The sequence below is a fragment of the Mustela nigripes genome, chromosome 6 (genome assembly GCF_022355385.1).
Source record: "Mustela nigripes isolate SB6536 chromosome 6, MUSNIG.SB6536, whole genome shotgun sequence".
Taxonomy (NCBI): Eukaryota; Metazoa; Chordata; class Mammalia; order Carnivora; family Mustelidae; genus Mustela; species Mustela nigripes.
This window is the reverse complement of record NC_081562.1, coordinates 4,351,177-4,376,379: the sequence shown is the minus strand read 5'-3', so window position 1 is coordinate 4,376,379 and position 25,203 is coordinate 4,351,177. Positions and strand designations below refer to the sequence as shown.

Sequence of the window (25,203 nt, the reverse complement as noted above, 5' to 3'; positions counted from 1 at the left end):
GTGGGGCTGGGAGAGAGCTGGGGGGGCCCCGGGCAGCTGCCGCCCTGACCTGCTTGGGACCCAGTGTTTCTCAGCAGCTCAGGGAGAAAGACGAGCCCAGGAACTGGGAGGGCAAGTGGCTGCCCAGCACGTGGACTCCAGGGCACCACCTGGGCCACGTTTCCTAGGGACACAGCCACTGAGTCAGAGTCAGACAGGGTGTGGCACCCCAGCACCCTGATTCAGCCCAGCTGGAACCCGGATGCCAGGCATGGGTCACAGGGCAGGTGGTCCCGCTGGGGCTTAGGACACAGTCCGCCTGGGCCCCTAATGTCCCACTGTCCCATATCCTGGGGGGGGGGGGTGCAGGCCAGCGCTCACAAAGCCTCCCTCCTGCCCACCGCCTTGGGGGGGTCTGCGGTCACAGCTCTCCAGTCCTCTTGATAGCATCTTGGTCTAACCTGGCATCTCCCAACATCCCATGTGGGTTCTTGCACTCCTCTGTGCCCACCTCTGTAATGGGGGTTAGTGCCACCTGCCCCACAGGATGCTGGGAAGACCCAACAGGACACACAGAACACACTCCACATAGGAGCCTGGTAAGGGGCAGCTTCCTCTTTCCCTGGGCTAAAGGAACTTCAGACGTCCCTTCTAGAGTCGTCCGCCTTGGTTGTTTGACCTCTGCTTACACACCTACAGGGACGGGAAGCTCACTACCTTCCCAGCCAGCTCGCTGCACTGTGGACAGAGGAGCCTCTCATCACCCCGTGCCTCCCGTGACCTGCAGAGTCTGAACAATTTCCCACCACCCACTAGAAAACCTTCTCCATGCACAGGAAGTATGTTCTCTGCCCGTGTGGACACAGTGCCTTCTGACTTCACGGTTGCAAAGGACCAGAGGGCTCTCATGGGGGTGACCCACAGCACGAGGACCCGGTCCCCAGGCTGTCCTTGATGGAGGGGGCAGCAGACAGAGATGAGGCCTCAGAAGTCCGTTGCCAGCACTCACGTCAGTGCAGGAGCCCCGGGCCAGTGAGCCATGTGCCCAAGATCGCTCAGTGAGCCAGAGGTGGATGCCAGACCAGTAGCAGGGTCCCCTTTCCCGAAGCCATGACCCCTCCAGGCCTGGGGTCTGTGGAGGCAGGGCTCAGGCTCGAGGCCCATCCTGTGCCCTTGCTGTTGGGCACAGGTGTCTGTGGACGAGCACGACAGGCCCCCAGTACCAGTCTGACACTACACGGTTCTGGTGGTGAAAAGGCCAGGATCACTGGAGTTTAAGCCTGTCGCCTGCTGCTGCTCAGTGGCCTGACTGATATAGGCATGTGGGGGCTACCAACTCTTTTAGGATTTGATCCAAAATTTATTTAGAAAATGAGGACACAGGGCACCGGGGCGGCTCAGCGGGTTGAGCATCTGCCTTCGGCTCAGGTCATGATCTCAGGGTCCTGGGATCGAGCCCCGCGTCGGGCTCCCTGCTCAGTGCTGAGTCTGCTTCTCCCTCTCTCTGCTGCTGCCCCTGTTTGTGCTCTCGCTCTCAGATAAATAAAATCTCAAAAAAAAAAAAAGGTCACAACCAGCTTGTGTCCTGGGAAAGCAGGGACACCAGTGTGCGTGGAGCGTCGGGGTCTCATAGGATCACTGAAACGGAGTCCTGAGGGGTGACACCCTGAGGATTACGGGGTCTAGACCCTCATGAGGTGGGCAGTGCAGACCCAAGAGAGCAGCTCCTCCTGAGGTCACACAGCAGGGCCGAGCCGAGCCAGGTCGAGCCTGGCTGGCCCCGGCGTCAGCGGCCGCCTCCTGGGCCTTCTTGGCCCCGGGGTCCCTGCGTCCTCAGCAGCGGGTGGAGAGAGGTCGTGTTCGAGGCGCCTGTGGGCTGACCCGGGGGGTCTTGCAAAGCTCTCGGTAGGGAGGACGGAACCCGAAGGCCCTCCCCTCTGCTCACCCCTGCCAGGAGCACCCCGCCTGCACCCGCCGCACCCCGACCTGCTAGCGAGGGGACACCTACCTTCCAGCAGGGGTCCTCATTGGCTAGCACAGGGAAGAAGGGCGGAGAACACGTTAGCGGGCACCGGAGGGGCACCAGTCCGGACCGAGGCCACGAGGCCCGGGGAGGCAGGGCTTCCCACCCGGGGCAAGGCGGGAGCATCCCGGGCTCCGGTCCTCACCTGGGGCGGGACAGGAGCGTCACGGGCCCTGGGACGCCCAGTTCTCACCTGGGGCACGGCAGAAGTCAGGCTCCCTGCCCTGGTTGTGGCCGGGACCCACCCGGGGTCCTGCCCCACAGGCCGCCCCGCAGGCCGGCCGCCCTTCCACGGACCCCTCACAGGGACTCATTTTCAACTGTGTGTGTGGTTTTGCTCCATAACCCACTCTCCTTCTAGTAAGTGAGGCCAATCCACACATTTAATGATCACAAAACATGGTTTTTCTCAGTTGCTGGCTCAGAGCTGTCCACAGAGGACACTGTCCAGAGGGGAGCAGAGCTTCTGTGTGTAAGGGCTATTCGACCGTTTACCACAGGCTGTCACGTCCAGCCCTCACGTCATCGTCCTGGCTTGGGGCCCCGGCTCTGGCACAGGCTCCGCCGGCCCTCCTCCTCCCCACAGATGTCGGGGCGAGGAGGCCGCGGCGAGGAGGGCCCAGGAGCTAGAAAGCACCATCCGCCGGAAAGCAGCTCTGTTCCCACACAGGCCTGGAGGGAGCGGTCACCCACGCTGCCTTGGCCCTGGGCCCTGGGGCAGCCCTGGGGAGCCACGGTCCGAGGGCACCTACCTCTTGCTGTGAGGAACAGGGGGGTGTTGAGATAGTTGGACGCCAGCCGTTTCCTCTGTAGGGGACGGAAAACAAAGCAAAGGCATCTCACCTGGAGCCCTCCTCGGGGACACGGCTCCTGCCCAGGACGCACCCGGCACAGGCTCCCCCCACGGCTCCGGAGGTCACCACAAGGATGGACAAGGGGGCAGCAGGGTGGGGGAGCGGTGGGGGAGCCGACTCTGCCCCGTGGAAGGCACGGAATCTCCCGTCCCCTGCGGGTACCTCCACCTCGCTCAGGAAGGACACCCTAGAGAGGTTTCTGGCACATTCCTCAGGAAGGACACCCAAATCAGGTTTCTGGCACATTCCAAAAGGGGGCTTCCGCCACAGGCCAAGCCTGTTCAGACCTGGTTTGGGGTGGCTTTGCTGTGGAGGGGAGATGGGTAAGTGGCGTCACCCCCTCCTCTCAACATGTGGTCGGGCTGTGCTCACAGCCAAGGGTGAGTGGAGGGCCGCCCCTGGAGCTACAGTGGGTCCTGGGCTCAAGGGTCACGGCGTCGAGCTGACTCCGGACTTGCTAATCAGGTGGTCTCCCGCCGGCCACCACAGACTTGGGACACTACGTATGGCTGGGCTGGCAGAGCGGTGGATGGCTTCATCGGTGAGCACAGCAAAGGGGACAGGGCCCTCGTCATACAGGTGGCACACGGCTTCCGAGTGCTGGTCAAGAAACAGCTCAGTGACAATCTTTCAGAATGGGCCCAGTGCTTGGGACACCATCTCAGGGACAGAGCACGCTCAGGAAGAGTAGGGAAGAAAGGGGCATGAAGACGGGCACTCGGGCACGTTCTCCGTGCAGGAGCTGGGGGGACAGAAGCAGAGGGCAGGGGCGGGTGGGCTCCCCCGACTGGGGCAACCATCGCTCTGGCCAAGACCCCTGCCCAGGGACGCAGGACAGCAGCCTGGACTGACCAACACCCTGGGGAGGTGAGAACAGCAGGACCTCGACCCTTCCACAGGCCTCCTGGGACCTGTCCCTCTGGCAGGGACAGCCCGAGTCTGGAACGTGCCGGACACTGGACTCTGGGGACCTCGCTCGGCTTCAGAGAGCTGCCGAGGCTGCCGGACCACGGGCCCCAAGGAAACGGCTCCCCTGTTAGGGGATGATTCTGGGGCTGCTCCCCGGGGCCTGGACAGGGCTCCACACCTGATCATCGGGGTGAAGAACCAGGAAACCTCGTAACCTGCCACGCTCCCCCGTGCAGCCCGAGTGAGGACCTGCCATTCTGATGTGCGTCTGTTTCTCACTCATGGTCATGCCCTGAATGCCAGTCCCCGGACGGGCATGTGACGGGGGGCCGGGCCTCACCTCTGTCTCCAGGAGGCCACTGTAGGCGGGATTCGCTGTGCTTCTTCTCTTCCGCTCTTGGCGTTTGCTCTGGATTTCTGGGAAGGCACAGACACAGTGGTTGCTGGATCCCTCCTGTCCTGGGAACCCCGAACTCTTCCTCTGCAAACCCTCGGCGTCCCGGTCCCCTCCCCCGCTCTGCAGCCCATCTGCCCGGCGTCCCTGCCCCAGAGTGGCCTCCGAATCACTCACTCTGGGGCAGACGGGTGGGCAGGTGCGCTCTCGGCATGGGAACCCCCATGTGCCATCATCCACCCCGGGGGCGTCTCCAGGGGGATGTCTGCCGGCCAGGCTAGTGCCTGCCCAGCTGCACAGGGAGGCTCAGGGCAGCCCCAGGAACCAGGTCCACCTGCCACTCAGGTGGGCTCTGCCCACGTGAAGCCTCCCACACGAATCCTTCCGAGAGGGCCCTGGTGTGGTGTTCCCCGCAGTGACCGTGAGCACCCAACACGCACGGTCCCCCGCTTTCCTGCCTTCTGCTTTGCCTGCCACATGGAACCTTGAATCTATTTCTCTGAAAACAGCTGTTTTGACATGTTTTTCTAACTTTTCTAACTTGTCTTCTGGACTCAGTTTTTCCTTTTAAATCTTTGCAGTATCATTCATGTGTCTCCTGTAAGGCACCCCAGACCAGGCTCCAAATAAATAAATACTTGGGGACTCGTGGCGGGGGGAGAATATTCAGGAGAGCTACTTATAAAAAGCAGAACCAGTCAGGAGGTATCAGGAAAGCTTGTTCATCCCGACCTCACGACGACACTGCAATGTGTCAAGGTGCAGCCTTCCTCGTGTTGCGGGAAGAGGAGACGGAGGTTCAGAGTGGAGGGAGCTTGCCCATGGTCCCCGGGCTCAAAGCAGCACGAGCAGGACTCAAACGCAGACCTTTGGACGTGACCGGGAGGGCCCAAGCCCGAGTGGCTAGCAAGGGGCAGGGCCAGGCGGTCGGGCTCCAGCGACCACCTCCCTGGGCTGCGTGCCACGGGGGAGCACCGGACGAGCACGGGACACACACGGTCCCTTTGCCAAAACCAGAAGGCGGGCTCTGTGCAGACAGCCATGGAACCGGGGGGAGCAGGAAGGCATTCTTGGTCTTTGCGCTGACGACCCTGGCACTTGGGACAGACCCCCCCGGAGGCGGGTCACTGGTGGGACCCGCTGGGTCACCGGCCAGCACCCCAGCCGCCGCCGCGCAGAGCCTCACCTTCCAAGTGCTCCGTTGTGACCAGGCCCAGAGCTACCATGAAGGCGATTTTCTGAGGGAAGGAAACAGAAAATTAATGTTAATTAATTAACGTTTCAACACGGCCTCCGGCGTCTGTTGACTCGGTGAACGTTGGCGGAGCACCTCCTCAGCCTCCTCACGGGGCCGCTTCTCGGTTCGGGTTTCCTTCGTTTTCACCTACCGTCCGTCCGTCCCAGGACCCCACCGCGACCCCACGCTACAGTAAGTTGCTGTGTCCCCTTAGCTCCTCGGGGCTGTGCCAGATTCTCAGGTTGTCCTGGTCATCAGTGACCTTGACCGCTTAGAGCTTGGGCTGGGCAGGAAGGACGCCCCTCAGCTGGGACCGGTCTGATGGCTTCTCGTGATGAGACTGGGTTATGGGCTTGGGGGCGGGAGACCACAGAGGGGAACCCCTTCGCAGCCCACTGTATCCGGGAACACGTCAGCCATGTGACTCCTCTGTCACACGCTGCTCTCGATCGTGGGGCTGGGGCGTCGCTCTCTCCATGACACATCCCCTCTCTGCCCCCCGTCCACACTGTCCTCGTCGGGAGGACTCACACTTCAGGAGGCAGGAACAGTGCTTTTTTTGGCCACGCAGATGGAAAAACTTGGGTGTAGTGGAATTTACCAGTCTTCTCTTTCACAGTCTGGCTTTTTTTTTTTTTTTTTAAAGATTTTATTTATTTATTTGAGAGAGAGACAGTGAGAGAGAGCATGAGCGAGGAGAAGGTCAGAGAGCGAAGCAGACTCCCCATGGAGCTGGGAGCCTGATGCGGGACTCGATCTCGGGACTCCGGGATCATGACCTGAGCCGAAGGCAGTCGTCCAACCAACTGAGCCATCCAGGCGTCCCAACAGAGTCTGGTTTTTTGAATCTTGCGTACAGACTCAGGTTACAAAGCAAGCTGCCTGTGTTTTATTGTAGAACCTAACTTCACTGTTTACATTGATTTCATTATTACTATTTGTAAGTAGGCTCCACGCCCAACTTGGGGCTCAGACTCACAACCCTGAGACCGAGAGTCCCATGGCCACCAACCGAGTCTGCTGGAGGCCCTCATGGTTCACATTCAAATTTTTGATTTGGAGTTGACCCTGGGGTCAACGCTGTGAAGGATGGATTCCTTTCATTCCATCCTGCATTGGTTTCTTCCAATCCCACTTACTGAAAACTCCATCATTCCACTTTTTGCTGGTTTAAGGAGCCCTTCTAATCATATACTGAATTATCCTGAGTCTCTGTGGTTCTTTCCATGCCTCCTCTCCCGTTCCTAGCTGTGTGGGAGTGATGACGACACCTTTGGTCCCCAGGCGTCATGGGGTTCTGGCAGAATTCGAACCCTCTTCCTGTTCGTCGTTTCCTTGGGTCTTCTTGCGAAACTCAGAAACCATGAAGGACACCGAGGTGTGTTTACTGGGATGATGTGAAAATGATAATACATTAACTCGGGTCATGATGATAACTTTCGGACATAAAATTTTCCTTTCTGGAACCACGGTGCGCCTCTCCGTTCTTCTTCTGCCTTCGGGGGTTTCAAACGTACCCTCCAGTGGCTATCCACTGTTGTTAGTGTGTTGATTTTTTTTTAAATTTTTTTAGTTATTCATTTGAGAGAAAGAGAGAGAGAGTGAGAGCAGGGGGGAGGTACAGAAGGAGGGGAGAAGCAGACTCAACGCTGAGCAGGGAGTCTGATGTAGGGCTGGATCCCAGGACCCCGAGATCACGACCTGAGCTGAAGGCAGAGGCTCAACCCACTGAGCCATCCAGGCGCCCCTAGAGTTTTTTTTTTCCCTTTTCTTAAGAAAGGGAGAGAGAGAGATACCTCTAGAGAGAGGGAGAGGGAGAGAGAATTTCAAGGAGTTCCCTGCTGAGCACAAAGTCCAATGTGGGGTTCGATCTCTCGACCTCAAGATCATGACCTGACCAGAAATCAAGAGTCTGGGCACTCAACCAACCGAGTCCCCCAGATGCCCCAATCCCAGGTATTTTTATCTTGTTGCTGCTACCACAAGGAGGAGTGCCAGTGAGGCTTCTAACACCCTGCTCTGCATGTCTGTGACAATTATCATTGGTTTGCATTAATATTAACCCTGCCGTGCCCGATTCTGTCGGGAGTAGTTTTGTTTTTGTTTAATTGATTCTCTTGGGTTTTCTACATCATTTCAAATAGTGACTGCCTGCTGTTCCTTTGCTTTTTTCTTTTCTTTTTTTTTCACTTCTGTGCTGTTCAACATAGTTCTACTCCTCGATCTATCTGCTTTCTGTGATCTTCTCTGAGTCACTGAAACCCTCAGCTACTACAGAGAAGCCCGGCCGAGAGCTCACGCTGCCTCCCACCTTCTCCCATGCCTTCCACGCAGGGTTACAGGGGAGGCCTTTGGACGTTGCTGGAAGAACATAGGATCTACAATCAGAGTTTCAGCTCGACTCGGGTCCCCCAGGTGCGGTGGTGCCCGGCGTGCTTCCTGCCTCTTGGCGGGGGGGTGGGGGGGCAGGCCCACAGAGCAGCATCTCCCGAGTTCATGGGCAGACTTAAACCCTGGCATGCCCAGCCTTTTAGCTGGAAGGACAGCTGGGCTGGACATAAAGGCCCCCCTTTCTTTCTTCAGGATGGGGTAGGTATTGCTCTACCGTATTCTGGGCTTGAATGCTGCCGGGATTCTTCCCTGTGGAGTGACATGATCGCTTTTGCCCGGATGCCTTCCGGATGCTTCTGTGCTGGGTGATGGGGCAGTGTGGACCCTTGGCGCACACGTTCATTTTCCCTGGTGCTCAGTACCCGGGACAGAGTCCGTTAACACGTACATAGTCTTTCTTCTTTGATTTCAGTCAACTTTTCTCAAATAAGGTTAAAAAAATTGGGATGCACCACCACGCCATAGAAAGGGGGGCGCGTCAACTCCTGGCAGGTGTGCACTCACATGAATGCAAGACTAACAAAATCATTAACGCGGCCACAGGGCAGATTCTGGGCTCCGGCAGATTCAGCCGATGGCAGTCCGGGCTGTGGTTTGGGGCCACCTGGCTTCAGTGCAGTTTCTGGGCCCTGGGGCTGACCACACGGTGGCAGAGACTCTAGGAGAGCCCCCCAGTACTGGCGCCTGCCTCGCTGACCCCACCAGGAAAGACTGGACTGAGCAAAGACCAGCAATGTGGAGACCTTGCTCCCGGCTCCCGTCACCCCATCCTCCACAGGAGGTCACTTGAGTCCACACTGGCTGGAGGACAGGAAATGGGAGAAAACTGCCTCCATGGAGAGAGCCAAACCCACATCACCTGCCCACGTGGTGGGAAGCGCCACTTTATCTCCTCATCTCCGTTAATTCTGGGCTCTGGCTCAGAAGCCTCCACTTATATGTCAGCTGGGTCCTCTTGGTTTAACTTCGTAGGGATCACTCTTGACTATTTAAAAACTCCTTCTTCCTTTTCTATTGTGTGTACTTTGCTCACTCGCTTCTGCCTCCTCCATCCCTCACTGTGTCTTCTGCTGTGTCCAGGGCCCCCTGAGCTTATCCACTCAGATTTATTTCCGTGCATAATTCCAGCTCACGCTTCATTCTCTCTGGTATGGTGACCACTCAGCCTTCTCCTCCCCCGAACTAAGCCTTGTAACTTCTTCATTAGTGGTGATTCTTTTCTGTTCTCTTTCTTTGAATACATAGTAAGGTGTTGATTTTTTTTTTTAATCTAGTGAGTATCCTTTATCTTATGGTAAAAATGCTCTCTTTCCCCTATTTTTTCCTTTGAATGGCTTTGCAATGATGCTTTGCCCCATGCCTCCTTTTGTTAAAGGTCACTGAAGGAGGGGACTGTCCCTGGATCGGCTCTGCGCAGGGGATGGTGGGAAGCAACTTAAAAGCTCCTTCGAGTGAATTGACTTCATTCCATTTATATTACAAATTATTGCTTCTTTCTCTGTATCTCTGTGCTGTATCTGTGGTGGTGTATTCTTTTGCTTATTTGTTTTTTGTTTTTCTGTAGGGTGGGTAGAACAGAGGAACAGGGAAAGAGAAAATCTTAAGCAGGCTCCATGACCAGCACATAGCCTGAAGTGGGACTCGATCTCACGACCCTGAGATCATGACCTGAGCTGAAGTCAAGAACTGGACGCTGAACCGACTGAGCCTCCCAGGTGCCCCAAAAGCACCTGTTATCCCTGTTCACTCTGTCCAGTACCTTTTTAAATTTCAACAAATTACGTTCTTCATTCTCAGATTTTTCAAACCATTTTTATATTCACCCGATCTTACTTTGTTTTTCATGGTATTTTTTTGCTTCATTATTCCTTACTGAATTCAAATGCATGCTATTCCTTTCTGAGAAAAATTTGCGTGAGTACCCTAAGTGTGCTTCCATGTCCGGCGTTGCTAGAGTACGCCACAAATTAACTCAGGTTCCAGACGCTGACTGTGCCGGCCATCCTTGGCAGGGGTTGCTGCCCAGATTCCAGAATTTTGTCCACAGGGTCATTATGGGTACAACTCCCTTTCCTCTTCCTTCTGCATTTCTGTCTTCTCTGCCTCCTGCTCACCCATCCCTTTGGGCAGGACTGCCATCCCCCTGGCCTTGCCTTCCTCCCCAGGGGCAGCTGTGGCCTCTGGCTCAGGTTGGCTCCTTTCTTTCTTGGAGAGCTTTTGGGAACTTCTGGCCTGGTCACTTTCACCCGAGCCCGGGGGCCTGGCTTCGGTCCTGCTCACTGCTTGTGTTTCTGGGAAACAGCCATAAACAGCTGTCTTTCTGTCGCCAGCCAGACCCCGAGACCTGACCTCGAATCCACCCTTGAATCCACTTGAACTCGATAACCTCTCTTCTTCCCCAAGCTCTCCTTTTGGGATTACCTCTTAACTCAGGCAAATATGACCCGAAACTGCCCCTTGGTGGGATGGCCACTGCCCTGGACCATCTGAACCAAACTTGGCCCACACCTGCCCAGATGGGCCACGGAGCGAGAGTGCTCCATGAGAGAACCCAAACGATTACAGAGCTAACAAAGATCTCTGCTCACGGAGGAGCCCCAGCCGCATGTACATAACATACAATGTACGTACAGACGTGTTCCTTCTACACGCGTGCGTGACCTCATGCTCGCCTCTACAAACGATGACAAGGCTTCCCCATCTAAATATTCATCCTAACCCTAAACAAAAGGTACCCATTCACCCTGTCTTAGGGAGTCACTGCATGGAAAGGGACTCCCTGTGACTTCCTTATTTGCTGCAAATAAAGTTGACTTTGTGCGATCACTCCGCCTGGCGCAGCTAATTTGCCAAGAAGTGAACTCACGTTGCTTTGGTTACATTCTAACATTTTATCTGCTGTTGCTGTCGTGTGCAGCTACGTCAGGAGCCCGAGCCCCCCTTGATGGGTTTCAAGAAGGGGAGGGTGACTCGGTTATTTCTGAATTTTAGGAAAATCTTTCTAGCTGCCTGGAGAATACATGGGGAGCGACCCCATGCGGGGGCAGGAACAGGGACTGTGGTAACAGGCATGGCGTGGAGGGAAGGAGCATGTGTGTGCACACCTCTTGCCCGGGGAGGTGGCTGGGCCCTTGTTCTGGCTGTCCCCCTGCAAGGCACATGCTGGTCTGAGGGTGGCCACAGTCTCAGTCGGATGCTGCCTGAGGCCAGGATAATGGGTGGCACAGAAAAGGCCACAGTTCTGTCCTAAAGGCCATGGACCTTGAAACAGGGAAGAGTGGGCAGAGCCTTGGAGTTGTCCTGGGTGCTGGTAAACTTGAGGCTCCTTTCCACCACCAGGCTGGCCTGCCATGGGCTTGCTCACGCAGCCCCGGGAGCCACCGACTGTCACCAGCTACCTCTGGGCTCCAAAGGGCTCATCTGAGGAAGTTTCTGGGGCAGCTGCCACTCTGGCCTCAAGGGCTCCTGACCTGGGTCCTTCATGAACAGGTTTCAAAGACGCCACCAAGCCCCGCGTCAGCACCACACAATGCTCCCAGATCTCTTTAAAAAGAAAGTTTAATAAGGATTTTTACGCCAGGACATGTTGTAATTACAAGTTCTATGTAAGTCATTACATGTATTTACACTAATTATGTTGTTAAATGTAATTATGCTAATTGTATAAACGCACCATAGCTGGATTCCATGTACTTTGGGAGAGCGCAGAGGATCCACCCAGAAAACCTACGACGGTGCAGTGGGCGCGAGGCAGCCCCGCGGGAGGACGGAGGGGTGCGCGGGGGAGCCTCGGGCTGCAAGCTGGCCTGGGGCTCACCGTGCAGACGGCAGGTGCTCCCACGGCACCAAGGGATGGAACTGAGTGCCTCTGGAGATCAACGGGGCTGGGGCCGCAGACCAAACTTTGTTGCATCTCAGCCTCAGTGAGTGGGGGGCTCTGACTCCCTGCAGGCTTTTTGGACACTCTCCTGCTCCAAGACATTCTGTGGCTCCCCAGTGCCCAGGGTCTAAAGTTCCACCTTGGCAGCCTGCATGTGGGTCCTCCAGGATGAGGCTCTGGTGCCCCTCAAGCTGTGTTCAGAATTTCTCATGCGTTCGTGCTGCCCGGGCTCCCAGTAGACCAGCTGACTCCCCTGAGCCTGCCAAGGGCCTTCCCACCTTCCATGTGACTGCCTGGGGAGCGCCCTCTGCACCATACACCGTCCCCCACACCTCTGCCCCTCTGTTGAGGCCCCACCTGCTCCCTGGGCCCTGCCGACCCCAGCCCTCCTCTGCAGAGCCTTCGCCGGTCCTCCTGGCTGCAAACACGCTCTCCCCTTCTCCCCCAGCTCTGGATTTGCGATTCTCTGACGATGCTTGAGTTTTTTTTAGCCAAAGTTGAAGTCCTACTGGTCATACCAGGAGCAGCGAGGTCCCCTAGGGCCAGGACTCTATCTGCCCCATCTCGGCATCCCAAGCCTCAACACGGAACCTGGCACCCAGCCAACCCTAAGACGTGTCTGATGAATGATGAAGGGATGAAAGACTGACTTCTTCCGATACCGACAGCATATTGATAAAAAGAATCCTTAGGAGCTCTAGGAGCCCCATGGGGCCTCTTCTGCCCACTGAGGAGAGGTGGTCAGGGAAGGCTGCCTGGAGAAGGGGACGTGTGAAGTAAATCTTACAGGATGAATGAGTATTGGGTAGGGAGAGAAGGGGGGGGGGCCCAGGTGAGGCCAAATGCATGGGAAAAGGCCCAAAGCATTAACTGTGACCCAGGAGGGCAGAGGACACAAGAGGAACACAAGAGGGGTCACCTGCTAGGACCAGAAGTTACCAAAGAGCTACTGGCCTCTACACCCCCACAGAGCAGGGGCTTCTGTGCTAACCATGGATTAGGACAGCACCACGAGGGCCCACATATCCCTCCTCCCTCCGGGGGTAGGTGGGGAGATGGCACGAATGCACAACTTCTGGGAAGTTCTATAGGTACTTTCAGGAGTCAGCTGCCCCTCCCGCGCCAGCCCTGGCTGCAGCTGACTTCTAAAGCATCTGCGGTCTCGCTCTGCCTGCCCTCAGATGCCCAAGAGTGGCCACAGGCAGGGAAAAGAGGCAGCGTCACGGCAGCGCCACGTGGTGCCAAGAGCCCTGCCTCCTGCCGGAGGAGACCCTGAGCCATGGATCCTCCCGGCTGTGCCCTGCGCTGTTGTCCCCACCTCCCACAGCGACGCCCAGAGCCCAGCCACCCTACCTCGGGGTTCTCCTGGCTCGGGGGCCGGTCCTCCTCCTTCTTTTTGGTCGCCTGAGCTCCCTGAGATGGCTCCTCCGTGGGCGGCCGCGGCTCCGCCGTGCTCTCGGGCTGCGTCTGCACCTGAGGCTGGATGATGATGACCTGGAAGGTGGGGCAGGGGCACGGGGTGAGGGGGGCAGCCGCAGAGGGAGAGGGGAGCTGGGAGGGCCGGACCGGCATGGGGCCTTGGAAGGCAGAGTTACAGAGCAACGAGGCAGCCTGCACCAAGCCCTCCCGTCCAGCAGGCGCCTGCACCCGGGGTGGGCGCCTCCAGACAACCCTTTAGGCAGGAGGGTCTGCCTGAGAATGAGCCTGGTTGCCTAGAACCCCGAGGGGACTGGGTTCAGTCCTGTGCTACCGCATCACAGCTGTGTGACCTCAGGGCGGTCACTTTGCCTCTCTGAGCCTCACCTTCCTCGCAATCCTCCCTCCAGGGCAGTGGTGAAGACTCAGGAAGCAAAGACTCAGGAGAGCTTGGTTTCTTCATCCCCAGCTCAAGTGCAGCGAAACTGAGGCCAAGAGGGCTCAGCTTTGCCACCTGAGGTCATCAGGGGTCTGTCCGAGTACACTGCCCGGTCTGTCCCCTGCCCAGCCTGCCGTGTGCCCGAGGCTTTCAAACATGGCCTGGGGAATAGGGGTGGGGAAGGGGGAGGTGGACTCCAGATCCTGCTCAGCACGGCCCAGAGTGGCCCTACGTTGTCAGCTGTCCTCGGGGGTCACAGCTATTGTTTGGTTTGATGGAAGGGTCTGAGGCTGAGAACCTGAAAACAGCTTACACAGCCCAGCCGCTCCCTGCGGCAGACGCCCCTCCATCGGGGCCTCGATGACTTTATTCATCTTTTGGACGGGAAACTGGGGAGGAACCATAATCTCTCCTGGATCCAGGGGAAGGAATTCACCAGGAACAGTCAACCAGGGTTGCACCCAAGCCAAGAATAACCTGACCTTGTATTTGTTTCCCCTAAGAATGTGACCATCTTGTGAATTTGAGGCTTCTAAACAGGAAGGAAAAAAGGCACCCATTTTCCTGCTCACTTATGGGAGACTCTTTGCTCTTCTTTTTATCACAATTTTAAATCCTTAGAATTCTCTGGATGGAAAAAAAAATGCCCCTCTTTATATTCATAGGAAGAAAACCATTAAGATCCCCAGTAGAAAATGGCAAAAAATATTCTCAAACATGTCACACAGAAGGAGACAGAATTCTTGAAAAGTATGGGGGAAACATCCAAGCTTCCTAATAACCCAAGGAATTCAACTTTGAACAGCGAGCATCTGTTTGTACCAATTAAATGAGCAAAATGTGTTTAAAATGACAGCCCTGAATGCTGGTGAGCTTGCAGTGAAAAGGGCAAATGCATCCCACAAAAGGCACCCCACAGACACCCGCTAAGTGCGCCCGGGGACCAGGTATGGTCCCGAAGAGCGGCTCCCCATCCTGGGATGACGGAGAACCCCCAGGGCTCCCGTCCACAGGTGGGAGGACCCAGAAGCGTAGTGCGCCAGACACACACCGTGTGCCGTAAAATCTGGGCACTCGGAAGTGGAGCACCAGCTTTCAGGCTGGGAATTAGGAGGGACGCTGGCCCCAGACAAGAGGGGGTGCAGCCTGGCAGGCCCCAAACTGGGCACAGAGGCAAGGAAGCTAAGAGAGGTGGTACCTTTCTCGCAGCCCCACAGCCCCGAAGGCCTGACCTTACAACCTCCACGAGCTCAGAGGGGGACAGGGAGAGGACCTCAGTCTCCTTTTAAATCTCGGCAAGAAATCACGGACTTTCCATTCGGGCCCTGGGCTTTCCCCAAAGTCCTCGGCTATCCGACCACACCAGCCAGAGGCCCTGCACCAGCACAGGCATCGTCCAGCCACACTTCCTACTGGTTAATTCATGATTCCGAAGAGGAAAGTAATTCACTCACGGACCAGTCCTCCTTTTCCCCTGGTGTTCACCGTCCAGCCGTGCATTCCCTCAGTGACACACACACTCTCCTGCATCGTGTCACGCACCTGCCGACCCGTACCCACCCCCCGCCCCGCTCACACCGCCCTCCGACCACCGGGTCGCTGGCTCCCTCCGTACTCCTCCGCAGCCCAGTCTTGCCAGCGTGGACACCCTCGGGGACCGCCCACTCACACCCCATTCATTCGAGGGCTTCTGGGTCCTTCCGCCAACCACGCACCCGCTCTGCTGGGGCAGCCGCCTCCTGGTGAGCCGGCACACACCCACCTTCTTGTCGGCGCTGATGAGGAGGGGCTGGACCTTGACGCTGTCGCTGACCACAGACACCGCGGTGCTGGGGGCGATGGCGGCGGCATTGCTGGGGGCGGTGGAGATGATGGCGTAAGCCACCCCGGCACTGCTCAGGGGAGAGGCGACGGCGGCGGGCTCAGCGAGGGCCTGGGGCTGGCTGCCGGGCGCTGGCACATGGCTCACGGTGTTGTTGGCGGTGGGGAGGGCTGGGCTGGGGTTCTTGATACTGACCACGGTGGCCTTCTGGAATGTCGGGGGCTGCTTGGGCGGCCGGTCCCGGCCTGGGGTGACGGGGAGGCTGTCTGGAATCAGAGTCTTTGGCCTAACCTGGGGAGGGAGGGACAGGGGCACGGTCACAGACACACAAGCAGGCAGAGGGGGCGGCCCTGAACAGACCCGGCACTCGGGACAGATGCCCCCTCCCCAGGCACTGACACAGCCAGGCTCAGAGACCTCCCACGCTAGAGGGGAGGGGACAGCAGTGGAGAGGCCCTGAGGCTCATCTCTGGGCCCGAGCCCGTTCGGCTCAACTCAGACAAAACGGTGAAGAACCAGGGAGGGGGATGGGAAAGCTGCCCGTGGACCAGTCAGGGGCCTGGGAGCAGCAAGCTCCCTCTGACGCCAGAAGCCCAGAGCACTGTTGCTGGGATGGTGACCAGGAGAGGCCGTGGGGGCTCTTGGCCCGGCTCGGTGGGCTCCTTGGTCTGGGCGGGGCATGCAGTGCGTTAAAGCCGGTGCAGGAGGCTAGGACGTGGTTAGGCCAGGGCTCCGGGCGGCTCGATCTGGGCCGATCCCCCCTCCAGCGCCCATGGTGTCGGGCACGCACCTCCTCGGTGCGCCGGGGGGTTGGGGGGGGGCACACACAAAGTGTTGTGTGCGTCCCAGCATTCCTGTGACCAGAAACGAGCCTCACGCCGACCCCGGGAGATCTGCGCCAGGGCCACCTCCTTGGGGACGAGCAGGCCGAAGAGGACTTGCCCTGCCTTGCTCATGTGAGCCCCGCTGTGACCGCACTGCCAAGCTGCCATGCGGCCGATTCTACAGATGAGCAAACAGAGGCCTGGAGAGGAAGTGACTGAGCCCCGGAGAAAACGATGCCCCAGACGTCACTGCTGGGGCAGTGGGACGCGCACTCAGGACTCCCACAGGCCTGCCTTGTGTCCACGAGGGCTGGCGGTGTCGGCCACACCCATCACCCTCACCCATCACCAGTGACCCCGTGGAGGGAGGGGTCAGAGTGGCTCCCTCGGGGCTCTCTGACCCGGGGTAGGTCATGTCAGGTGCCCTGGGCCCCTCAGCAGGCCGGCGCCCTATCTGCCTGCTCCTCTCCAGGGTCCGCCGCCGAGCTGGCCTCTATGCAAGGGTTCCTCCCTTCCCCTTCCAGGTGGGGTCTCCACCACAAGGGCCTCCCACCATCAGGGGACCCGCCAAGTCGTATAATCCTGTCCTGCTCTGTCCTTGGGGTCAGGATCAGAGCCTGACACCAACACCAATACTGAACGTGGGAACCTCGGACGGCCGCCAACTTGGGGACAGCTGTGCTCTGACTCTGCAGGGGACAGGTGGGGACAGATGGGGAGAGGGCTGGTTAAGGAGAATCACCCGCTGTGAGGTCAAGGGAGGCAGGAACTCTGCTGTCGGTCCCTCCTACCCCGGTCACTCTGGGTTCAACACCACGTGACCCCAACTCTGCACGTCGGGGAGCTGTGTCCAGGCTGCAGGGGCTGGGCTCTAAGCACGGGGGCCTCCAATCCAGAGAAAACCTATTCAGGGGACCCCAGAGCTCGTGACTTTCAGCTGGTGCCACTTGGAGACAAGCTGGGTGCAGACCCAGGCCAGGCCTCCTCCCACGGGGGCCCCTGGGGGGCCTTCCCTGCCCTCCATGCTCTCTTCCTTCTCTGGGCCTAGTGGGAGTCAGCACAGGTGGGTTCCTGCAAAAGGCTGCCCCTCGGACAAGAGCTGCCGTGCATCACCCCCGAGCGTGGGGCGTCTGTCAGGAACTGTCCTCACCTCCAAGCCCCCAGTGTATAGAGTACACAGCACGCGCTCAACAAGACTGAGCGCTGGTTAATCGCCAGCAGGTGTAGTCTCACGGGCACCGGGCCACCTGATTCAGCTTCATGGCCACCAAGGAGGCCCCTGCACCAGCCCCTCTGCAGGAGGGGAGACTCAGCCCAGGAAGGTTAAGAGGCTGAAGCTTGGAGCCCGGTCAAGGATGCCGTGGACGGGACCCAGGGCGCCTGGCTCAGCATCTCGCTGCCTCCCCAGATGAGCCATCTTATGCAGGGTTTCCTGCACTGTCTAAACCTGACTCCGACCCAGGGTTCAGAATCTCTATTACCTCGTGACCCCGCCCAGAAATAAGCTCACCAAACCACACTGAAGGTGCGTCTTGATATTTTGTCGTACTCTAGTCTGCCTTTGTTTATTCCATTAAAGAAAAGAAAAAATCCTGGGTCCTGACCCACTGAAATGATTTTGCAATTCCTCATGATAAAAACCGGGTCTCACCGGAACAGGTCTCCTCCTCTGACGGGCAGATGAATCAGGACCGTGAAGGGACACGCCCAAGCAGGTCCTTGCCCAGCGCAGTGGCCACCTCAAACCTCAGTGCTTGGGGGCTGGGGACAGACAGACAGATCCCCCCCGGGGCCCTCCCATGAGCTGCTTACCTGAGGTAGCACCGCCGCTCCTTGCCCGGCCAGCCTCTGCAAGGAGCTGACCTGAGGACCTGTGACAGGCACTGCAGTGATGGCTCCCAAAGTCTGGAAGACAGGAGGGGGTACTGAGCCGGGACCGGGACGCTGCGCGGAGGCCACCGGGGCTATCTGGCAGGTGCATGACTCCCGCCACCTGGCTATATGGGGGACAGCACCCTGGAGGCATAAACTGGGCTACATCAGGAGTTCACAACCATGGAAGTATGTTTTTGTCACACAGAACATTCTGGAAGCCAGAGAAAGAAACAGGATGGCGCCGTCCCAAAGACACTTGGTCCTTGGCTTCCTTTTTTACAAGTAAGGATTGTTTATATCGATACCCGTCTACTAAAAAACAAACGAAAATTAACGTTAATCCATACCTTGCTCCATTATTTTTAAAAACAACAACAAAATGGAACAGAGACCTAAAGGTAGAGCCTAGAAAACTCGAAGAATGACAAAACTAGAAAAAAGACACAGAAGAAAAATCTGTGGGACTCTAGGTTAGGCAGAGAGCCTTAGCTGTGACCCCAATACTCAGACCATAGAAGACAAATCAACGACCTGGACGACAGGAGAATTTAGGAGCTCCTGAAGCTTATATGTGAATAGAGTGCAAAGCCCCGGACCGGGAACACACACTTGCGAGTCACGTGTCTGACAGAGACTGGCACCTGGTCTGCACAGAAGAGCTCTCAAAATGCCATAATCACAGGGGTGCCTGGGGGGCTCAGTCATTAAGCGTCTGCCTTCAGCTCAGGTCATGATCCCGGGGGGGCCCTGGGATTGAGCTCAGCAGGAAGCCCGCTCCCCCCCTCCCTCTGCCCCTCCCTCCAGCTTATGCTCCCTCCCCACACCTCAAACAAAAACACAGTCATCAAAGAACAACCCAATTAAAACAACCAACACAAGATTTGAGCAGACACTTCGCGAGGGAAGACGCGCACACGACAAGATGCCACCAGCGTGAGGTATTAGAGAAATGCGAGTTAAAACCAGGGCGAGGGCCCATGACCACCTCCTCGCCTCCTGACGGCCGCATTCGGAAAGACGGCCCGAATCAGGAGTTGGCGCTCACGTACGGCAGCTCGGCCACTGCCCTTGGGAACATAAAATGATACAAGAACACGGCAGAACAGCTCGGCCATCTCTCAGAAAATTCCACGTATGTATACTGCTATGGGCTGAATGTTTGTATTTCCCTCCCAAAAATTCTTGTGCGGAAATTCTGAGGCCCCCGGGGGTGATGGATGTGGACAAGGAGCCTTGAGAGGGGATGGTCATGGAGGCTTGCTCCCCCCCTCTGGGCAGTGGGTAGATAGGTCAAGGAGGGGCTTAGGCCAGGAGGGTGGAGTCTTACGAACGGAAGGGGATCGATGTCTTGTAAAAACAAGGCTCCAGGGGGACCAGAAGCCCCTGGCCCCAAGGGACGCAGTGAGAAGTCACCAGCGCCAAGAGGGCCCTTGCCCGAGCTCAGATCTGGAGCGTCCGTGGGGGACGTGCCGCAGCAGACCAGCCCGGGAATGCTGGCACCAGCTCTGCTGCAGCGGCCTGGCACGGGAACGGGCCACAGCCCGACAGCCAGTGCCACCTGCAGAGGAATGTCACTCGGCGACCCAAAGGAAGGAGCTGCCGATACCCCAGTGGCAGGGAGGAACCTCGGGACGATCCGGCTGAAGGGAGGGAGCGAGGCACGAAATTTTTTTAAAAAGGAGGACAGGTGGCAGGATGCCGCTGCTATACAACTCCAGAAGCAGCAAACGGATCTCCAGGATCCGGGAGACGGGTCAGGGGTTAAGAGGAGGTGGGGGGATGGGAGGAACAGATGACGCAAGACACTGGGCACCTGTTCACCCTCTTGATCCTGGTGCCAGTTTCGTCCGTCCCCGGAGGACACGGCGCAGCGGCCACGAACCACGGGGCAGCTTCTCCGATTGTGGGACGGCGCCTCCCGCCTCTCGGATTTGCCACCTGCCCCACGGGGGCTCGTGTCCTTCAAGCCCGCTGCCCGCCTCGCTGCGCGGGGCCAAACCCCCACGGGTCGCTGGGAATCCGCTGCGGACATTTGTCAGAACACAGCTCTACGTGCAAGGCGGAGAGCACTGAAGCAGACGTGGTCCCCCCGCGAGGACGCCTCTCGCTCCCGTCCTCCGTCTCGCGGTCCGACGCCCACATTTTTAAAGATTCTGCTCCACCTTCCGCGAGGGGGCGAGTGTAGAAGGTTTTGCCGTCCCCGGCGCAGGCCTGCGGGCGAACCGGCATCACTCGGATCCCTGGGCCGACCCAGGCGTGCCCGGGTGGAGGCAGGCACGGAGCCCCGTCTGACTCCCGAGCTTCCAGGGCCTTCTGCCAACCTGGGCACCACAGGCTGAGAGGAAGCCGGCCTGTGCCCTCTCGCAGGCTCTGCATCAGAGTCCCACACGGGGTGCTAGATGTCACCAGGGAACGATGCTGTATGGTCCCTGGGGAGCAAGGGACACCGGCATAGATGGGGTCGGACAGAAGACCCTGGGTGGCAGAACTAGGCACACACGTCCACCACTGACAGAAACCGAAGAACAGGCGCCCATCGACTTTCCCTGGGAATTCCGCCCGCTTGAATGCCCCCCAAACAAGTCCCCCAGATGCCGCCTGCCTCTGAGGGGCGGGGAAGCCCTTGCAGATGAGAGCTGAGCGCCACCGTGTGTCTCTTCTGGGGGTGTCCCTGTGCACAGCCCTTCGTTCCTCTGGGTGTCCACTCTGGTGCACGTGTCTCTGTTCTGGGCACTCTTCCGGCTCTCTGCCCACGCGCCCTGGGCTCCAAGCCCTTCATTCCTGGTCGGCACTTAGCTCTCTACCACGCTGGGGACCTCCATCCGCGCGCCTTAGGAATTTACCATCAGGGAGCAGAAGGACGGGGACCCAGAGAGACTCACTCGGGTGGATGGAAGCTGCTGGATGGAGGCAGAGGCCCGAGGTCGGGATGGGTAGCGGCGGGGAGGGAAGGACGGGGAACTTTGCTGACCTCATTCTCCACACTCAGTTATCGAGAGACACAATAAGCCATGGACGCCTGGGGGCCACCCACAGAACAAACGGCCTTCACCTGCGGACCCCATCAGCGGAAACACCGTCGGACTCCACCGTACCCCAGCCTGACGGCAGCAGGCACGCTGCTGCCGGGGCCGAGCTGGTGCCTGACCACGCCACGGCATGTTGGGGTCCCTCTGTGCCAGGGCATCGGGAGGGGCCCTGAACACGGGACGGCTCCCGGGTCGAAGCCCAAAGTCCCGGGCTTTTAGGAGGAGTCTGCTACCCAGCGGGGCTGCCAAGCCGGGTCCCTCCACTTCCCGCTTCTGGGAACGGTGCGTTTCGTCCGGGAACACCGGCGAACACCCCGCCCGAGGCAGGCTTCAGGCCCTCTCCCGGCCCATCTACTCACGTCTCTCTGAGGTCGGGCCCCGGAGTGCGGTCTTCCACGTCCTTACAAAGCTTTAATTAACGAGCTGAAAGGACATTTTATCTGGCAGGGGCTGACCTTTCTGCTCCGCGTCTGAATTTATCGATACCAGCAGAAACAATCACCTCGGCAGCTCCTTCACGAGCCTCACGCAGTTTATAGCCACACTTGCGTCAAGATAAACGAGCTCCCGAGCACTGCACTTACCGCTCTAAGCATCTTAATAGGAGAAAAAAGGGCCATAAAAGTCAAAGATAACTTCAAATTTTTCCTGCATCGGTGGAGTCCCTGGGGCAGCCTCAGAGAAGCTCTGACGCGGCCAGACAGGTATCGGGGGTCACAGCTGCCTGTCCACGTGCTGGGGACAGGCTGGCTCTGACACCAACGGCACGTGGCCCCCAGGATCTCTGTGGTCCCAGGAACTGAGTGGTGGGCCCGGCCTCGCAACGGCTGCTCCATCCCAGCCCCAGACCTGACGGATCAGAACCGGCTTGTACCTCTCGGCTCCCCCGCGGGGATGGCAGCTTCTGGTAGGCCCAGAGCCCAGGTTCTGGCCCAAGCGGGAACTCAGTGAAGGTGTGGGAGGTCCGTCATCAGACAGGGACGGTCTCAGGCCTCCAGGGCCCAACCCGGTGACCCTGCCAGCAGCGCTCAGGCAGCTGCCCAGGGACGGGGCCTCTTCTTCACACGTGCAGTCACAGCCACGCAGAGTCTCGTGAACACAGTGGGCCCGCCACCCGGTACCCCCACGGGCAGCAGACCTGAGCCCACTCTCAGTACACGTGCAAACTTGCTTCCCGCCCTCCAAAACAACTCCAGGCCTCACAGAGCTGCCCTCTCAATGGGACCAATGGGGTTTCTGAGGTCACCCCGTCCCTGCCATGTAAATGTGTTCCCGAAGGAGACAGAAATCCAGCCGTGGGGGCTGCCCCGCCTCCAGGACAGAAGTGGACAACCCATGCAGCTCCTCGAGCCAGGAATGGTGCAGGGGGCACGGGCACGGGGTCCCAGGGAGCCTCTCCCCCACACCACTTCAGGGACAGGAGGGACAGGGGGGAGGAGGAACAACCAGCACAAGTACTGGCCGGGTGGCACGGTTGTGTGTGTACGGTGTGGCCAGTGACCAGAACGGAAAGTGACCCTTTGAGGGGGACCAAGACGAGGCTGGGTCACAGGATGACCCTTAAGGACCTCAGAATTCATCACAGGAGCAGTGGCCCTGTGGAAGGAGGGTACACTGCCCAGAGACGGGCGTGACTTGAACCTTATCTGAACCGATGTGTCACAGACGAGGGAACAGGCCAGTGGGGCTATGGTTTGTCGGGCACCCGGTTCAGTGAACGGCAGAGCCAGGGTCCGGGTGGGGCCTCCCCCACAGCCCTCTGCCCAGTGTGGACCCACTGTGGACCCAGGGGTAGGAGCTGCCCGGGGCCCCCTGCCTGTGTCCACACATGTCCCCTGTGACCTCCACTCACCTCAGCTGGGAGGGCACTGTCCAGGAGGGGACACCAGGAGGTCTAGAATGCCCCCTGCTATGACACAGCTCTGAGGACAGCAGGGAGGCCATGCTCCTGCTTCCCGCACCCCACGCGGCTCCCACCTCCCACAGCTGGGTGGAAAAGCGGGGCGGCAGCCCTGGGCCTCCAGAGCCACCCAAAAGCCCCCCGGGAGGTGGCCTGGCCTCCCGCCCCTCCACGCGAGCCGCGTGGTTGTGTGTCTTCTCCGCTTGTGATTTTCCTCTCACCTTCCGAGAGTGGCCGCGACGTGGGGCAAACAACACAACAGACCGCCAACGTCGGGAAGCGCCAATACACAGGAATACAGCCGAGGCACCACTTTCGCTGTGGGGGGAAGCGGTTTACTACTCACCAGTGAACTCCACCAGCCGCCTTTACCGCTGCGGGGGAGGACCCGGGGAACTCCACGTGCGGCGGGCGTGCCCCCGCTCCGTCTGGCCGCGACCGCCCTCCCAGCCTGTGGCCCCCATGCCAGCTCCCGCTGACCCCAAGCCCGTCCATGTGGGACCCTCAGGGGCCACGGGGGTTCGTGTGCAAGCCCAGGGAAACGTACACCTCTTTTCGCTGCCTCATCCTGGGAGTCCCGGCTGCCCCGACCTTGTCGTCTGGGTCTACACCTGGGACTGGGCACACACACTGGAGCCACGGGCACCCGTCGGGCCAGCCAGCATGCGTGCAAATTTCATTCCCCTGCAGGCTTGCGTGCTAAGAAGTGTCCCTCCGGTCTGAAGCAAAGGGAATGAGAGGAGGCTTGGATCATTCCAATGACTCCTCCACTCACAGATGTGCACCAAGGGCCCACCGAGGCAAGCAAGAAGAGAGGGAGAGGCTGGCATGCAGACGGTGGCAGCAGGGCTGCCTGATGATACCCAGCTCTGCAGTTCACCTTCCAGACACACACCCCAGGGCCACACGTGCCCACGTGCCAGGGACACAGATGGGAGTGGCTTCAGGACAGCACCTGCCTCAGGGAGAAAACGGACTGTCCACTGGCAGGGATGGAGCAGCTCCGATGTCCTCATGGTGGGGAACATTCTCGGCTCCCAGCAGCCAGAGAGATGAGCCACAAGTACACACGTCACCACAGAGCCTGGGGACATGCCCTGGGTGACACGCACAAGGGCTCCCAACCACCTCACACCATTCACGTCTAGCAAGCCCCACCCGACTGTGAGGTTTGCTGATAAACAGTAAACACACAAAACCGATTCATGATCATAGCTGCCCTTGCCTAGGGGAGGGGGTGCGTGGAGGACACCTACTCCTTCTGTGTGTTTCACCTCTTCACAAAACGATCAGAGTAAACGTGACAAGATGCCCGTTTACCCGCTTGGGCAGAGACCATATGGAAATTCACTGCAGTTCCCTCTGTATATCCGTAGTTTAAAAATAAGCATAAACGGAGGCAGAGGGGGCTCTGCAGAGGGAAGTGGGAAGCCTTCCTGGAGGAGGTGATGTCTTAGCTGGGCCTTGAAGGATGGACCAGAATGTTCAGGTGGGCAGCCAGGTAAGTGCGTGGTAATCAGGAGGGACCAGCGGGTAGTAGGAGGGTTGAGGGCACCAGAAGCAGGGGCATCGAGGGGCTCTAAGTGCAGGGGACTGGACCACAAAGCCAAAAGCGGGTAGTGAAGGAGGAATGGAGGGCCAGGCAGGGCCTTGAATGCCACACGCAGGAGCTCGGCCATCCCCCGTGGGTGCCTGGGAGCCACTGGCCGTGGTAGACTCTTGGATGGTGTAGCCAGGGCAGGACAGGGACTTCTGGGTGGAGGTCAGACCGGAGGCCAGCTGGGAAGGTGCAGACCACAGGCCGTGGCAGAGTCCTCTGGGGCAGACAGGATGTGGGTCTCCTCTCCTCTCGCGTGATGGATTGCTGGCGGGCCAAGCTTCCGAGCAGCTCACAGCGGTGCAGAGGCCTGTCCAGCTCTCCCCCAGGACTGGCCATGTTGGGAGGTTCTTGCCCAGGGGCACCGACACCTGCCAACCCAGCCCTGGGCATTCTGTTCTCTCCTGGGTTCTGTGAGGGGTCCGTCCCCAATGCACAGCAGCTCCCGGGAGACGGGAGCTCTGCCCAGTGGGGCTCTCAGGAGACTGAAACGCTGGGTCATTAAAACAAGAAAGCCCTTCGGAAACCGGCTTCTCCGTACCCCACAGGGAGACATTTTCCAGAGCTCAGACCCAGAGATGCTGCACACGATGCCCCTCCGAGCAAACCCATTTACTGAGTGCGCCGCGGGGGA

The 25,203-nt window shown here is 58.6% G+C and overlaps 1 protein-coding gene across 5 annotated transcripts in view; it reads right to left on the bottom strand.

Moving 5' to 3' along the window:
• Positions 1 to 25,203, bottom strand: part of PHF21B (PHD finger protein 21B) — an 81,240-nt gene that overhangs the window by 5,914 nt on the left and 50,123 nt on the right. For 4 of the 5 annotated variants that reach the window (XM_059401813.1, XM_059401816.1, XM_059401815.1 and 1 more), the window contains 7 exons: positions 17,981 to 18,073; positions 15,285 to 15,635; positions 13,021 to 13,161; positions 5,346 to 5,397; positions 4,106 to 4,182; positions 2,755 to 2,809; positions 1,988 to 2,010 (listed from right to left, as the gene is read on the bottom strand). In XM_059401813.1, the coding sequence (XP_059257796.1) occupies positions 1,988 to 2,010; positions 2,755 to 2,809; positions 4,106 to 4,182; positions 5,346 to 5,397; positions 13,021 to 13,161; positions 15,285 to 15,635; positions 17,981 to 18,073 (792 nt within the window). Of the gene's footprint in view, positions 1 to 1,987; positions 2,011 to 2,754; positions 2,810 to 4,105; positions 4,183 to 5,345; positions 5,398 to 13,020; positions 13,162 to 15,284; positions 15,636 to 17,980; positions 18,074 to 23,193; positions 23,291 to 23,519; positions 23,633 to 25,203 lie in introns of those variants that run through there. The other variant, XM_059401814.1, reaches the window with a different exon arrangement.